This window comes from Xiphophorus hellerii, chromosome 21 (assembly GCF_003331165.1).
Source record: "Xiphophorus hellerii strain 12219 chromosome 21, Xiphophorus_hellerii-4.1, whole genome shotgun sequence".
In the NCBI taxonomy this organism is placed as follows: domain Eukaryota; kingdom Metazoa; phylum Chordata; class Actinopteri; order Cyprinodontiformes; family Poeciliidae; genus Xiphophorus; species Xiphophorus hellerii.
This window is the reverse complement of record NC_045692.1, coordinates 26,126,042-26,141,375: the sequence shown is the minus strand read 5'-3', so window position 1 is coordinate 26,141,375 and position 15,334 is coordinate 26,126,042. Positions and strand designations below refer to the sequence as shown.

General features: G+C 48.6%; 1 protein-coding gene across 13 annotated transcripts in view; it reads right to left on the bottom strand.

The window, feature by feature from the left end:
- Positions 1-15,334, bottom strand: part of LOC116711889 (receptor-type tyrosine-protein phosphatase mu-like) — an 81,332-nt gene that overhangs the window by 60,461 nt on the left and 5,537 nt on the right. For all 13 annotated transcript variants that reach the window (XM_032551481.1, XM_032551482.1, XM_032551484.1 and 10 more), the window contains exon 2: positions 6,857-6,973. In XM_032551481.1, coding sequence (XP_032407372.1) covers positions 6,857-6,973 — 117 coding nt within the window. The remainder of the gene's footprint in view (positions 1-6,856; positions 6,974-15,334) is intronic.

The following is a 15,334-nucleotide window of genomic DNA, read 5'->3' as shown; positions in this document are numbered from 1 at the left end:
TTCTTCCTCTCTCTGTCGCTCGCCCGACTCACCTTTAAACACTGTTTACCTGCAGCTGTGTGTGTGTGTGTGTTATCTGTTTTCACTTTAAAGCCAGAACGTGTGTGTTTGTGTTTAACTCGTTTTAACAGACACACACGCTGAAAAGTGTTTTTGACCTCCAGGTCTCTTTGACACAGAAAGGCATTGTGGGAGTTATCACACGACGCACAGCCAGGCCGAGTGTGTGTGTGTGTGTGTGTGTTTATATTTGCCTTGCAGCTTCACAGAGTGTGTGTGTGTGTTTGTTGTGTACAGCTGGCAGTGAGCTGATAACAGGCCTATTAGAAATATTAATACACCCTGAACCCACAGAGACACACACCAAAGGCATCCACGGAGCGGGGTGTGTGTGTGTGTGTGTGTGTGTGTGTGTGTGTGTGTAGGGGTGTGTAGGGGTGTGTGTGTGTGTGTGTGTGTTCCCTCCGCTCGTTCTGATTGGAGCCAATCAACTAAAACCCAGAGAGGCAGCGTTCCTTCAGCCCTCAGCAGTGACTGACAGGCAGACAGAACCTTTCAAACCTTCTGATGTTTGGACCGGACCGGACCTGATGCTGGTGAACCAGACCAGAACCTCACTGAGACGCTCCCAGGTCCAACCTGTCCACTGAGGGGTTGGATGGGTTGGATGTAGGAGTTCCAGGGTCTACAGAACCAGACAACACGGCTGGAACTTGTTCTACGGCCTGCAGAACCGGGTCCAGAGAAGCATCTGTGGAGCTGACAGGTCCAGCGTCCCGACCCGTTCTGTGTTTGTTCTGGTCGGCTTCAGTAAACGCCAATGGTGCCGAATGCTGCAGAACCTGAAATATCAGAACCGCTGAGAGAATCTGGACCGGAGCGACGAAAGAGGGAACGCTCCGGTTCCTGGTGACATAGAGGTCCAGTTACTGGGCCGGTCTGAAACCGGTCTGAGCCTCCAGGCTCTGTTTCAGGTCGGATCCGGGCTGTGGAGGGTTAGTTTGATTTAATGTCCTGCTCAACACTGCACACACCAGCCGGGAGGAGACTGACCTAGAGAGGTGTGTGTGTGTGGGTGGGTGTGGGTGTGTGTGTCTGTAGGGGTGGGTGTGTGTGTGTGTGTGTGTGCTGGGTTTGGCTGTAGTTAGTCACACGGTGAAGCAGGAAAGAGGTGAACTCTTCCTCGTCCTCCTCTTCCTCCATAACTCACGGTGAACAGACTCTAACCGCCTCCTCCTTGTGTCCTCGCTCAGCCTGTCTCTCACGCGATTGGCTCTGTGATTTAGGACTGCTGCATTCTCATTCGTCAGCGGGTTAACCTCTGTGAGCACGAGACAAACGGCGCGCGGCCGGCGTTATCTGCCCGGCTCATTGTGAACTCCGGCTGTCCGTCCATAACTCAGGCAGGAAGTGTGGCAGGTCAATAGGAGATAAGACAAAGGCGGCGGCGGCGGCGGGCCAAACGGAGAGCCAGCGAGCCTTAAAGCGACGGTTCGATACTTCATTACTCTGACAACAAACCTGCAGGAACAGCAGTCTGGCCGCCTGAGGACTGCACCACTTCACCTGAGCTTCGTTAACCAGCTAATTAACTCCATCACCCGACGGTGTCCACATTCATGACAACAAGAACCACTGGAACCAAGAAGCCTGAACAATAAAACCTCCAGGAATCGTTTTCAGGAGAATCACTGAAACCACCATGTCCTCCAGGTCAGGGAAGACTGGGAATGTTCCAGAAACAAGTAATGATACCAGTTACCACGACGACGCAGATGATACGCAGCTCTACGTTATGATGCTACCAGGTGACCTTTGACCCCATGCAATTACTGAACAGATGCTGAGAACAGATAAATGTGTGGATGAGACAAAACTTTCTGAAACTGGAGTTATTATAGAGGAACAATCCAGAGTCATAGATCTAGGGTTATAGATCTAGTTGTTCCATCTGTAAACTAGAGATCAGGCTGACCTCTGACCTCTGCCCAGACCCTCCAGAGCCACATAAAGCCGGTTCCAGCATGGTTCTTCTCCCAGCTGCAGAACATTTCCAGAACCAGAGACTAAAGTCTCGGATCAGAGAAACTCATCCAGGCTTTAGTTTCTCTTTAGTGGCTTTGATTCCTGCAGCAGCGTCTTCACAGGTCTGATTGACAACACAACGGTCCAGAACGCTGCTGCTGGAGTTCTGACTAGAACCAGGTGGGTTTCAGGTCCAACCAGAGTTCTGCTTTTGTTTCATAACAAAAGCAGCCTTCAACACCATCCAGCCTCTGCTGCTGGGTGAGAAGCTGCGGAGGATGGGTGTCAACGACTCAGTGATCTCCTGGGTTACTGACTACTTGACAGGCAGGCCACAGTTTGTCCGTCTGGGCAGTGTCCTGTCTGATGTGGTGGTCAGTGACGTAGGAGCTCCACAGGGAACTGTGCTTTCTCCCTTTCTCTTCACCCTGTACACCACTGATTTCCAGTACAACTCTGAGTCATGTCACCTACAGAAGTTTTCTGATGACTCAGCGGTCGTTGGGTTTATAGGGGATGGAGGGGAGGGGGAGTACAGGACACTGGTGGACAGCTTTGTTGAGTGGTCTGAGCAGAATCACCTGAGGCTCAACATTAGTAAGACCAGAGAGATGGTGACTGACTTCAGAAGGAAGAAGATACCTTCACGGCCACTAAAGGTCAAAGGGGAAGTGGTGGAGGAGGTGGAGGATTACAAATACCTGGGAGTTGTAATCGGCAACAGACTGGACTGGGCATCTAACACTGACGCTGTGTGCAAGAAGGGGATGAGCAGACTCTATTTTTTAAGGAAGCTGAGATCCTTCAAAGTGTGCAGCAAGATGTTGGAGACCTTTTATCACAGTGTTGTTGCCGGCGCCATCTTCTTTGCTGCTGTGTGTTGGGGAAGCAGCATCAGAGCCAGCGACTCTAATAGACTGGACAAAATCATCAGGAAAGCTGGCTCTGTACTGGGACTAAGGCTGGAGTCCCTGGAAACTGTGGTGGAGAGGAGGACACTGAAGAAGGTTCTGTCTATTATGGACAATAAACAGCACCCTCTCCACCACATAGTGGACAGACAGCGGAGCACCTTCTCACATAGACTGCTCCAGCTCCGCTGTCGTAGGGACAGATACAGGAAATCCTTCCTGCCACAGGCCATCTCACTGTACAATAAAAGCTAAATCATTGTTCTGCACTAATCAGTCCGATTTTGCACAACTGCATTGTGGTACACTTGCTGTACATATATTTACATATACATATCTGCATTTTTTGAATCTTTGCAAGGACTGCTCTAAGCTGCTTTTATATTGACAGCATGTTATATTTTTACAATTTATAGCATTTTATATTTTATTTTTATTTCATCTACAACTACTACTCAGTGGTAGTTGTTATTGTGTCTTGTCTCTATGCTGTAACTGCGAAATAATTTCCCTGCTGGGATGAATAAAGTACTTCTATTCTATTCTATTCTATAAGTTGAGCTTCATGAAGCGTTTCTAAGCCCGTCCTTGTTTCTTGCCTCTGGATGTTTTGCTTTTTGCTTGTTTGTTGTTTGATTCTCCTTCTCATCGTAAAGATCTTTGCTGAAATTATGCTCTGCTAATAAAGTCACTTTGCCTTGCAGCGCCCAACAGGAGGCCAGACGTTCATGAACCTGAAATCAGTCCGACTCTTACCAGGGTGTCCAGGGGCCTCATGCATAAAGCCTGCGCACTAAAAATGTGTGGCGCCATATTTTATGCACAAGTTGGCATTTATAAAAATTGACTTTATGTCAAAGGTTGTGTAAATATACACTGCTCAAAAAATAAAGGGAACACTCAAATAACACATCCTAGATCTGAATGAAAGAAATATTCTCATTGAATACTTTGTTCTGTACAAAGTTGAATGTGCTGACAACAAAATCACACAAAAATCATCAATGGAAATCAAATTTATTAACCAATGGAGGCCTGGATTTGGAGCCACACACAAAATTAAAGTGAAATAACACTACACGCTGATCCAACTTTAATGTAATGTCCTTAAAACAAGTCAAAATGAGGCTCAGTATTGTGTGTGGCCTCCACGTGCCTGTATGACCTCCCTACAACGCCTGGGCATGCTCCTGATGAGGTGGCGGATGGTCTCCTGAGGGATCTCCTCCCAGACCTGGACTAAAGCATCCGCCAACTCCTGGACAGTCTGTGGTGCAACGTGACGTTGGTGGATGGAGCGAGACATGATGTCCCATATGTGCTCAATCGGATTCAGGTCTGGGGAACGGGCTGGCCAGTCCATAGCTTCAATGCCTTCATCTTGCAGGAACTGCTGAAACACTCCAGCCACATGAGGTCTAGCATTGTCCTGCATTAGGAGGAACCCAGGGCCAACCGCACCAGCATATGGTCTCACAAGGGGTCTGAGGATCTCATCTCGGTACCTAATGGCAGTCAGGCTACCTCTGGTGAGCACATGGAGGGCTGTGCGGCCCTCCAAAGAAATGCCACCCCACACCATTACTGACCCACTGCCAAACCGGTCATGCTGAAGGATGTTGCAGGCAGCAGACCGCTCTCCACGGCGTCTCCAGACTCTGTCACGTCTGTCACATGTGCTCAGTGTGAACCTGCTTCCATCTGTGAAGAGCACAAGGCGCCAGTGGCGAATTTGCCAATCCTGGTGTTCTCTGGCAAATGCCAAGCGTCCTGCACGGTGTTGGGCTGTGAGCACAACCCCCATCTGTGGACGTCGGGCCCTCATACCATCCTCATGGAGTCGGTTTCTAACCGTTTGTGCAGACACATGCACATTTGTGGCCTGCTGGAGGTCATTTTGCAGGGCTCTGGCAGTGCTCCTCCTGTTCCTTCTTGCACAAAGGCGGAGGTAGCGGTCCTGCTGCTGGGTTGTTGCCCTCCTACGGCCTCCTCCACGTCTCCTGGTGTACTGGCCTGTCTCCTGGTAGCGCCTCCAGCCTCTGGACACTACGCTGACAGACACAGCAAACCTTCTTGCCACAGATCGCATTGATGTGTCATCCTGGATGAGCTGCACTACCTGAGCCACTTGTGTGGGTTGTGGAGTCCGTCTCATTCTACCACGAGTGTGAAAGCACCACCAACATTCAAAACTGACCAAAACATCAGCCAGACAGCATAGGTACTGAGAAGTGGTCTGTGGTCCCAACTGCAGAACCACTCCTTTATTGAGTGTGTCTTGCTAATTGCCAATAATTTCCACCTGTTGTCTATTCCATTTGCACAACAGCAGGTGAAATTGATTGTCAATCAGTGTTGCTTCCTAAGTGGACAGTTTGATTTCACAGAAGTTTGATTTACTTGGAGTTATATTGTGTTGTTTAAGTGTTCCCTTTATTTTTTTGAGCAGTGTATATAAACTTTAACTATGAACAAAAATAAACTATAAAGAGTCAAAACTCACTAAATCCACTGAAATCTGATTCAGTTATTTAGACCAAAAAGCATCAAACCTGATGATTTTCATGATTTTAATATTTTAGTGTTTAAACGATGAAACTGAACCACATTTATCCTCAGACAATAAGCTAACACACACACACACACACACACACACACACCAAATAAAGAAAATAAAATAAAGGATGTGAAAACTTCACTAGAATGTAAATAATAATTTTCCTCAGTTTGTGTCTCATAATGTAACGCTTCGTCTGAATGAATCTATGGGTCATTTATTCTCAGTAAAAATGAAACCTGGTTGGATCAGCAGATTAACTCCAGACAGTTTGATTATTGATCAGGTGATCAGGTGTGGAGACAATCCCAGGTATATCAGTAGCTGCATCAAGGTGAGCCGCTACCTGAGGAGCTTTGGCTCTGATGGAGAACATGGAGCCATTGATCAGAGATCAGATTGATCTGATGGTTTATTGGTGTTTAGATTCATCCAGACTGATCATCCTGGAGCTCTGAGCAGAACTTAAAGCAGGTACCGGTACCGGTACCGGTCCAGCTGCAGCCGTCCTCCAGTGGAGCCAGAAATCATCTGGACTCTGTAAATTCATAATAAACGTCCATTTTCCTCTCAGTGACTCTGAGTCTTTAAATCTCGGCTGAACGCTTTGATGTTCTAACAGGTATTTACAGAATCTCTTTATTTTATAGTTTTTATTATTTGGATTTTTTTCTCTCTTTAAAATGTATTATTTTATTATTGTGAGGTTACATTATGTTCCCTGAAAGCACCTTTTAAAAATATATATCATTATTATTATTATAAATATTTATTCTGCTACAAACAATGACGTTGCCATGGTTACTGCTCCACCTGGCGGCAAACTTCCTGGTATTTATACTAATTTACATGAAGATGTTTATGGAGGCGACAGACAGGCGGAGCAGCAGCTGATCAGCTTCCTGTAAATCAGGATTAATAAAGGAAAGCTGCGCGGCCTCCTGCTGCACATGGATTTATGCATAAGATTATTTTGTGCCGCACTTTCCTACATTTTTCCGTACGCCAAGTTTTATTGTGAAAAGGTCGCTCTCTGTTATGCATCAGGCTCCTGGTCCGGGTTAGATGTCTCTGCTCCATCCCAGCTGATTCAGATGGTCCAAATGCCTCTTCAGCAACTCAAAGTTCTGCAGAGGTTCTGCTAATGAACCTTCATTGGACTCAGGTGTGCTGAACCCGGGAGGGAACTAAGACATAAAATGGGATTCTGGACACCACCGAGTTACAGGAGAAAAAAGCTCCACACTGCACAGATCTGCTTCAGTTAAGAAACAAAACCACAATATTCATAAAAACATGTTGGAAAAAGGAAGGCCTGAGACGGGCTCCCTGAGGAACTCCACCTGGACCCACCAGAACGTACCTGCAGGGATCCATGGGTTGCTGTTGGGCCGCCCTCTGGTGTCGCCCTGCTCCCAGTCAAAGTCGTCCTCCTTGGATTGGACCAGAGTGCAGTCTGGGCCCTGACCGGCCAGGCATGCTGAAAGAGAACCAGAAAGATCTCAGTCATGGTTCTGATCCGCTGTAAATCCAAACCCAACCCAACCACAGGTTGGTTCTGGCTCCATCAGAACACGAGTTCTGATGTCTAGGAAACATCAAACCCAAAGATCTGAACTAAACTCACAGTTCATGTTGAGGTAATGAAGTAAATTTCATTTAAACCACAAAACGCGAGACATAAAATCAAACAGGAGCTGAAAGACGGAAGTTCTGGTGTCACTTCTTCATCTCAGCATGAAGCAGTTCTGCTGGGACTGAAGCCATGATGCAACAGTTTGAGGCGTTTCCCTCCAAGGTGACTGGATCTGCTGTCTGCCTCACCTCCAACTCATCATCACTTCTGTCACTTTCAAGTTGTTCCAGTGACCACCTCAGAGAGGGCGCCAACAATTTTGTCCATGTGTGTTACTGAGCTAGTGTTCTTTCGATTTTACTTTGACTAGGACAGAGTAATCTTGTTCCCGCTGCAGGCCTCAGAGCTCACAGGGAGGACAAACAGTTCAGACTCTGAGCATGAATTCAGAATCAACTCAAATTAGAACAAGTTCTTCAGGATGAACTGGTTCAACACTGGATGGAGAACAGAACCGGTTCCAGTTCAGTTACTGGGCAGTTTGCACCGTCTGACCACCAGCAGGCGGGGCGGTGGAGAGTCTTCCTGCACCCGAAGGTGGACGGAGTGGAGGTCGGAACGGCTACCCGAACCAGCATCGCCGTAGCAACAACACACGGATCAGAACCAACCATGTGAGGCCCGTTTAGGTTGTACCGGTCTGTTCCAGAGCTGCTGTTGACCCTCAAGACCCCAGAATCTGAGTTGCCCATTCAACTGGGAACTGGGTGTTCCCAGTTGAATGGGCAACTCAGATTCTAACCCTGACCCTAACCACAGAACTCCAGAACCCCAATCCAGTTTGGGGTTCTGGATTCTCCAACTGGAATCAGATGTAGGCCGAAGAGGCCGTTTCTGTGGTCCAGTAGGGCCGCTGCGCTGCCTTCGCGCTGCCTTCGCGCTCGGCAGACGCAGCAGCTTGTAAACATGTCGTTCTTCAGAGGGAGACGGTTCCAGTTCATTACCATTTCCCAGCATGCTCGCTGCCGGCTCCTCACACACTCATAATAGATGGAAGCCTCCTCCTTCCTCCCGACTCAAAGACGTCTAAATCCCTCCATTCATGCTGCCACACACACCCACTCTGAGGTGGTGTGTGTGTGTGTGTGTGTGTGTGTGTGTGTGTGTACTGTGTGGCTCTGACGCCTCGTCAGCCTCTTCAATGTAATGACTGCGGGTGTGTGTGGCCGTCATCTGAAAGCCTTGACATTAAATAGCTGGAAGGCTCATTTTCTTCCTTTGTAACAGAAGGCGCATTAAGCACACACACACACACCCCCCCCCACACACACACACACACACACACACACACACACACAGGATCATCCCGCTGGGCAGTGTTAGCTCGTCAACAGATACCAGACACAATCTGTTTAATCTGCTTCTATGAATTTGCATCTATATAGCAAACTGAACACACACACCCACACACACACACACCCACACCCACACACCCACACCCACACACACACACACACATCCCAGCGCTGCCTCAGGAAAACAGAAACTAATCTGAGCCTCTGAGTTGCTGAACAGCAAAGATGAATCTGGACTTGATGACATGAAGCTAAATATAACCGTCAACCCAACGAGCTGCTCCAGTTGGGACAGAGGCTGGTACCACTGGTTCTGCTGGTACCGCTGGTTCTACTGGTTCTACTGGTACCACTGGTTCTGCTGGTACCGCTGGTTTTGCTGGTTCTGCTGGTACCGCTGGTACAGCTGGTTTTGCTGGTTCTGCTGGTACATGTGGATCATGTGGTTCCGCTGCAGATGGTTCTGCTCCGTCTCCTCTGTCTGTCCAGTGGACTTCGTCCCAGAAGTCTAGCTGCAGTTTTGCCAACGTCAGTCTGGCAGCCATTTTGTTTCCAGAGAGGAAACCCTTCCAAGCAGTCACACAGGTTAGGGTCATGACCTTTAACCTTCGCAGTCTGAGAAGCAGCATGTGGGTTTTTCCTCAGATGTAACTAAAGTTGTAAAATGATGTTGCTGAATGAATGAATCCTCTGGACGGAGGAATAAACCGCCAATCTGGTTTGTTCAGAATTCTGCAGAAGGAACTTGCAGGTTCCCAAAGATGCTAGCTGATGATGCTATATGCTGATGCTAGCTGATGATGCTAGCTGCAGATTCTAGCTGATGATGCTATATGCTGATGCTAGCTGATGATGCTAGCTGCTGATGCTATATGCTGATGCTAGCTGATGATGCTAGCCTTTGATGGGGAGGAGGAAGCTGCCTGATGCTTGTTGAAAACTCAGAAATAATCACTACTGATGCTAACTGCTGATGCTAACTGCTGATGCTAACGGCGTTTGGATATAAAATGTCTGAACAGAAAAACATTCAGTTCTTGACGTTCATTTAAACTCTTTCATTGTTTTCCAAGTTAGAGTTATTGATCGCTGCAGCACTTATAGATTACGTATCAGTTCTACAAAAGGTGATTTATTTCTAATTTAGTTAAAGTAATAAAATATTATTTTATTGGAATATATACCAGGTGTCCATTAGCTTAAGCTAATCTCAGTTAATCCCTCTGAAATGTATCTGGTTTGTCAACATCCCATCATTTATGCTTCTGTTTTCATCCATCTCTGTATTTTGGTTTCTCTCAGTAGTTTTAGTTTGTAGCTTCAAATGTTATTTAAATGTTTCATAGTTATTATTATTTTCATTGTTTTTGGAAAGGGTACTGGAAACAGGAAGACTATGTATGTTATGAATTAATGACTGGAAAAGGAATATGATTATATAAGTTAAACTTCATCATGCAGATTTTAATAAATATTTGAGTTTGAATATTTGGTATCCAGACATTTAGAAACATCAAAATCTTTATTATTATGTTTAGTTGGTGAAATGACTGAAATAAATTATCATCATCCATATCTGGATCTGATGATGGATCAACCGATGTTCACCCTGATCATCGATCTGCTCCCCGGACCGGACCGGGCCGGATCGGACCGGACCGGACCGGACCGGGCCTTCTGGTTCTCTTCATCGCTGCCTGCAGAGATTACTATTGATGAGGACCAGGACCAGGACCAGGACCAGAACCTGGTCTGGGTTTCTGTAAACTGGGCCCAACCCAGTGGTACCTGCCTGTTGTCAATGGAAGGCTGGAGGCGTGGAAAGGTCAGAGGTCATGATCCGTTTCTCTCATCACCTCGGCAAGAAATGAGACAGAAACGCCTCCAGGGATCCGCAGCACATTCCTGCCTGAGTGTGTTGGCAGGACACACACACACACACACACACACACCGAGGACACACACACCCCCCAGTCTGAATGTGTGTGTGACGAAGCAAGGCCGTAATTAATCAAAACAAGCGGTTATTGATCAGCCGGCCTCCTTCAGCTGCTGATCAATAACCCAGGCTGAGGGGGACCGACCCGGGGGGAACCGACCCGGGGGGAACCGACCCGGGGGGAACCGACCCGGGGGGAACCGACCCGGGGGGACCGACGTTCCTGGCTGCGGCTCCCAGAAGGCGTTCCTGGGAAGGAGGTCCAGCTGATGCTCCCAGCGGGTCGCTGAAATGTTTGGTGGTTCTGATCTGTAGCCAGACCATCGGGTTCTTTGGAACCAGACCAGTTCTGACCCGACCTTCTGGGTTTGGACCCAGTTTGTTCTCCAGAGCTCTGCTGAAGGGTTCTGTGGTTCATTGTCCTGATCCTGGTTCTGGTCTGATTCTGTTTCCCTTTGGACTGGGAGGTTCTGGTGTTGTTGGTGCTGTTGCCATGGTTACAGAAACCTCGCTGCACCGATCCTGATGAAAGCATGTGTCGAAACCCGAGGAGGGGTCGTGACCTGCGACCTTTGGGAGGGGGGCGGGGCCGCTATGGGCCTGCTGATGTTGCCATGGAGACAACATCAGGCGGATGGACCTGGCGCTCAGGCGCAGCGTGACTTTTTCTAGGCTGTGTTTACTTCCTGTTGTGACGGAGCTGGAAGGTTCTTTATCTTCCTGCCTGCTGGCTCTGCTCTCCTCCAGCAGCTTCACGGCTCCAGTAAAGCCTTGGAGCTCAAACACCGACGCCACGCCTGGACCTCTCACTGGACCCTGGCGGCACAGACGACTCCACCCACCCGGCAGAGGAATCCCACCCACCCAGCTGCTGAGGTCCAGACTCTCACCGTTTCAGGTTCGATGTTTCAGGTGGGATGGTAGCCTGCTCTACCGCTGGCGGCTCCTGCTTTGGACTTACAGAACCGCTAAAGCCTGTCTGATGGCCCAAAGTACAGCGCCCAAAAAGTCTCAAACAAGATTCCTCTACATCCCCTTCATGAGCTACGGTTAACCCTGAGCTGAGCTAGGGTTAACCGTAGCTCAGGGTTAACCGTAGCTCAGGGTTAACCGTAGCTCAGGGTTAACCGTAGCTCAGGGTTAACATTAGCTCAGGGTTAACTGTGAACTAGGGTTAACAGTAGCTCAGGGTTAACTGTAGCTCAGGGTTAACCGTAGCTCAGGGTTAACTGTAGCTCAGGGTTAACCGTAGCTCAGGGTTAACAGTAGCTCAGGGTTAACCGTAGCTCAGGGTTAACAGTAGCTCAGGGTTAACAGTAGCTCAGGGTTAACAGTAGCTCAGGGTTAACTGTAGCTCAGGGTTAACAGTAGCTCAGGGTTAACAGTAGCTCAGGGTTAACCGTAGCTCAGGGTTAACATTAGCTCAGGGTTAACAGTAGCTCAGGGTTAACAGTAGCTCAGGGTTAACTGTAGCTCAGGGTTAACCGTAGCTCAGGGTTAACAGTAGCTCAGGGTTAACTGTAGCTCAGGGTTAACTGTAGCTCAGGGTTAACAGTAGCTCAGGGTTAACAGTAGCTCAGGGTTAACAGTAGCTCAGGGTTAACAGTAGCTCAGGGTTAACAGTAGCTCAGGGTTAACCGTAGCTCAGGGTTAACCGTAGCTCAGGGTTAACAGTAGCTCAGGGTTAACTGTAGCTCAGGGTTAACAGTAGCTCAGGGTTAACAGTAGCTCAGGGTTAACAGTAGCTCAGGGTTAACCGTAGCTCAGGGTTAACCGTAGCTCAGGGTTAACAGTAGCTCAGGGTTAACTGTAGCTCAGGGTTAACATTAGCTCAGGGTTAACAGTAGCTCAGGGTTAACAGTAGCTCAGGGTTAACAGTAGCTCAGGGTTAACTGTAGCTCAGGGTTAACCGTAGCTCAGGGTTAACCGTAGCTCAGGGTTAACAGTAGCTCAGGGTTAACTGTAGCTCAGGGTTAACTGTAGCTCAGGGTTAACAGTAGCTCAGGGTTAACTGTAGCTCAGGGTTAACAGTAGCTCAGGGTTAACTGTAGCTCAGGGTTAACAGTAGCTCAGGGTTAACAGTAGCTCAGGGTTAACCGTAGCTCAGGGTTAACAGTAGCTCAGGGTTAACAGTAGCTCAGGGTTAACAGTAGCTCAGGGTTAACAGTAGCTCAGGGTTAACTGTAGCTCAGGGTTAACCGTAGCTCAGGGTTAACCGTAGCTCAGGGTTAACAGTAGCTCAGGGTTAACTGTAGCTCAGGGTTAACTGTAGCTCAGGGTTAACAGTAGCTCAGGGTTAACAGTAGCTCAGGGTTAACAGTAGCTTAGGGTTAACTGTGAACTAGGGTTAACATCGGGTCCCTTCTAAAGGTAGCTTCATTGAAACCAGGAAATGCTTTAAAACGCTTCCCTTTGATTAAAAAAGGAAATTTGATCCATCAGTACAAACCCAGAGTAGCGGTCTGTAATCTGAGCTACGGATTGAAGCTAAGCTACGGTCAGGATGTATCGGACCGGATCACGTGTCTCTGTCTCTGAGATGACAGAGTCACATGATGATCTCATCAGGAAATTGACCCATTTATGGTTTAAAGTGTCTCCAGCTGTTCTATAATCCAGCAAAGTTAAACTCAGTCGGGTCTCAGGTTCTAACAGTCGGCTGGTACCGGTCCACCTCAGGAAACCATCTTGTTTAATCCAGAACACTTCTTCCCTTCAGTTCTAAAGGCTGCCCTAGGACTTCAAGTCCTTCAGAGTCAGTGACCCGGTCCGAGGTCCGACCCGAAAAGCTGATCCGTTTCAATGTTTCAATCAGAACCGACCAGAACCAAACTGATCCAGCAGCTCATCTATCAGATCCTCTGATTTAATCATTGTAAATGAAGACGGTCCAGTTTGTTTGGGTCTGACATCAGAACACACACACACACACACACACACACAGAGCCTGTTGTTCTGCGGTCGCCAGCGTTGGATCACCAGCTGAATGTTAACGATGCGCTGGGCTTCAGAACCTCTCCTCTAGAATCAGGTTCTGTAGGCGCCAACCCGCCTTCCCCAGCAGAATCGGGCCTGGTCAACAGGTTCTGCTGGAGCCGGTCCGGGTGAAAACGCTTCATCGGGCCAAACAGAGCAGACTTTAATGAGAGGACAGCTGGACGAGAATAAAAGAGAGATTAGAAAGGTTCAGATTAAAATAATCCAGATTATGATCTTCAAGATGAAATTTAAACCTGAAGAAAGAAACAGACGTGTGTCCCAGAACTGGGTCGGCGTCCCGATGCGCCGGCTGAAACCGAGGGAGGAAAACGCCTCGGGCTGAGGCGAAGCTTTGGGCCAGAAAACAATCCCAGCTTGGATCAGAGCGGACAGGAAATGAAGGAACAGGAAACAGGAAACAGGAGGCAGCTAGCAGCGCTGAACTCAACTGGATCCAACATGGAGTCAAAAACAACAAAACCTCCAGCAGCAGAAACGCCACAGACAGAAACCCGGACCGCCTCGCTTTGACTAGGACACTCAAAACATCCGTCCGTCCATCCAAACCAAAATGATAAAAAAGAAGAACCTGGTTCTTTTGGTACTGCTGGTTGAAACCAAGCGATACTTTCTTATTGTCAGCTGGTTCTGATCCAAACTAACTGCCTGCAGAACTCCAGAGAATCGGTTCAGACGGAGCTGCAAAGGTTCTGGTCGGTTATTCAAGAACAAGCAGAACCCTGGAGGCCGGAAGCTGCTCAGTCAGCTCCTGACCCGCTGAGCCCAATTATCTGGGTGGAACCAGGCTCAGCTAATGTGGCTAGTTAGCTGCTAGCTAACACCCTGGGTCCTGACATCTGATTGGACAAGACGTGATGATGACAGAAGCCGTCCAACACACACAGGGACAGGAGACTAGAGGACAGGAGACGTCCTGTCAGGTCCGGCTGGAAGGAGTTCTGCTGGAGACAAACTGAAGGACCGAGGTCCAAACTGGACTGTCTAAACAGAACCCTGAACGCTCCGTCAGTCTTAGAGAAGTAAAATGTGCTCTGGAACTGTGTGTGTGTGTGTGTGTGTGTGTGTGTGTGTGTGTGTGTGTGTGTAAACTGTGATCTCCAGCAGGAACAGAACCAGCATCAGGGTTAGCACACCAAGCTAACTCGCCTGCGGCCAAACATGAATTATGCAGAACTCAGCCTGCTGCCTCTGGCTGTGCGCGTGAGTGTGTGTGTGAGTGTGAGGGTGTGTGTGAGTGTGAGGGTGTGTGTGTGTGTGTGTTTGTGTGTGTGTGTGTTTGTGAGTGTGTTATGCGGCTGCACTCGAGGCTGTCTGCATGACGGTATTAGAATAATATGCTAATTACTAATAATTACCCTGTAACATACACACTGATTATCTGACCCTCCTCTTCCTCTTTCTTCCTCCTCCTCACTCTGGCTGCAGCGCCTCCAGGCGAGGAAGAGGAGGAGGAAGAGGACGTTCTGCGTCCACCTCTCCAATGGAACGGACCGGTTCTTGAGCAGAACCTTCTGGTTCTCCTGAAAACCTCATGTGGTTCTGGTTCTGCTAGAGGTTTCTCCTTGTTCGGGGGGAGTGGACCAGAACCGGAGGAGGAGAGTCATCATTAGCCAACATGTCCACCAGAGGACAACAGACCTGCTGTGGGTCCAGAACCCGAACAGAACCGCACCAGAACCTCTGCAGGAACCAACCAGAGAAGTCCTGCTGCTCTCCTTCCTGACCTTTGACCTGAGAAGGTCACCTGCTGCTAAGAGAGAGAAACTGGGCCGGTCCATCAGAACCAGGAAGTCGGTCTGGCGTCTCAGGGAGTCGTTAGCCTCTCTTAACCCGGGCCGGTCCCAGGGGTCCCGGTTGCCATGGTTACGCTCTGACACACTTGCAGACGATCGCTAAGCGGGTCGGTTCCGCCCGGCTCGCCGTGACCCAGAAACTCAAAGACGTCTCGACTCAGAGGTTACCGAGCGCGCT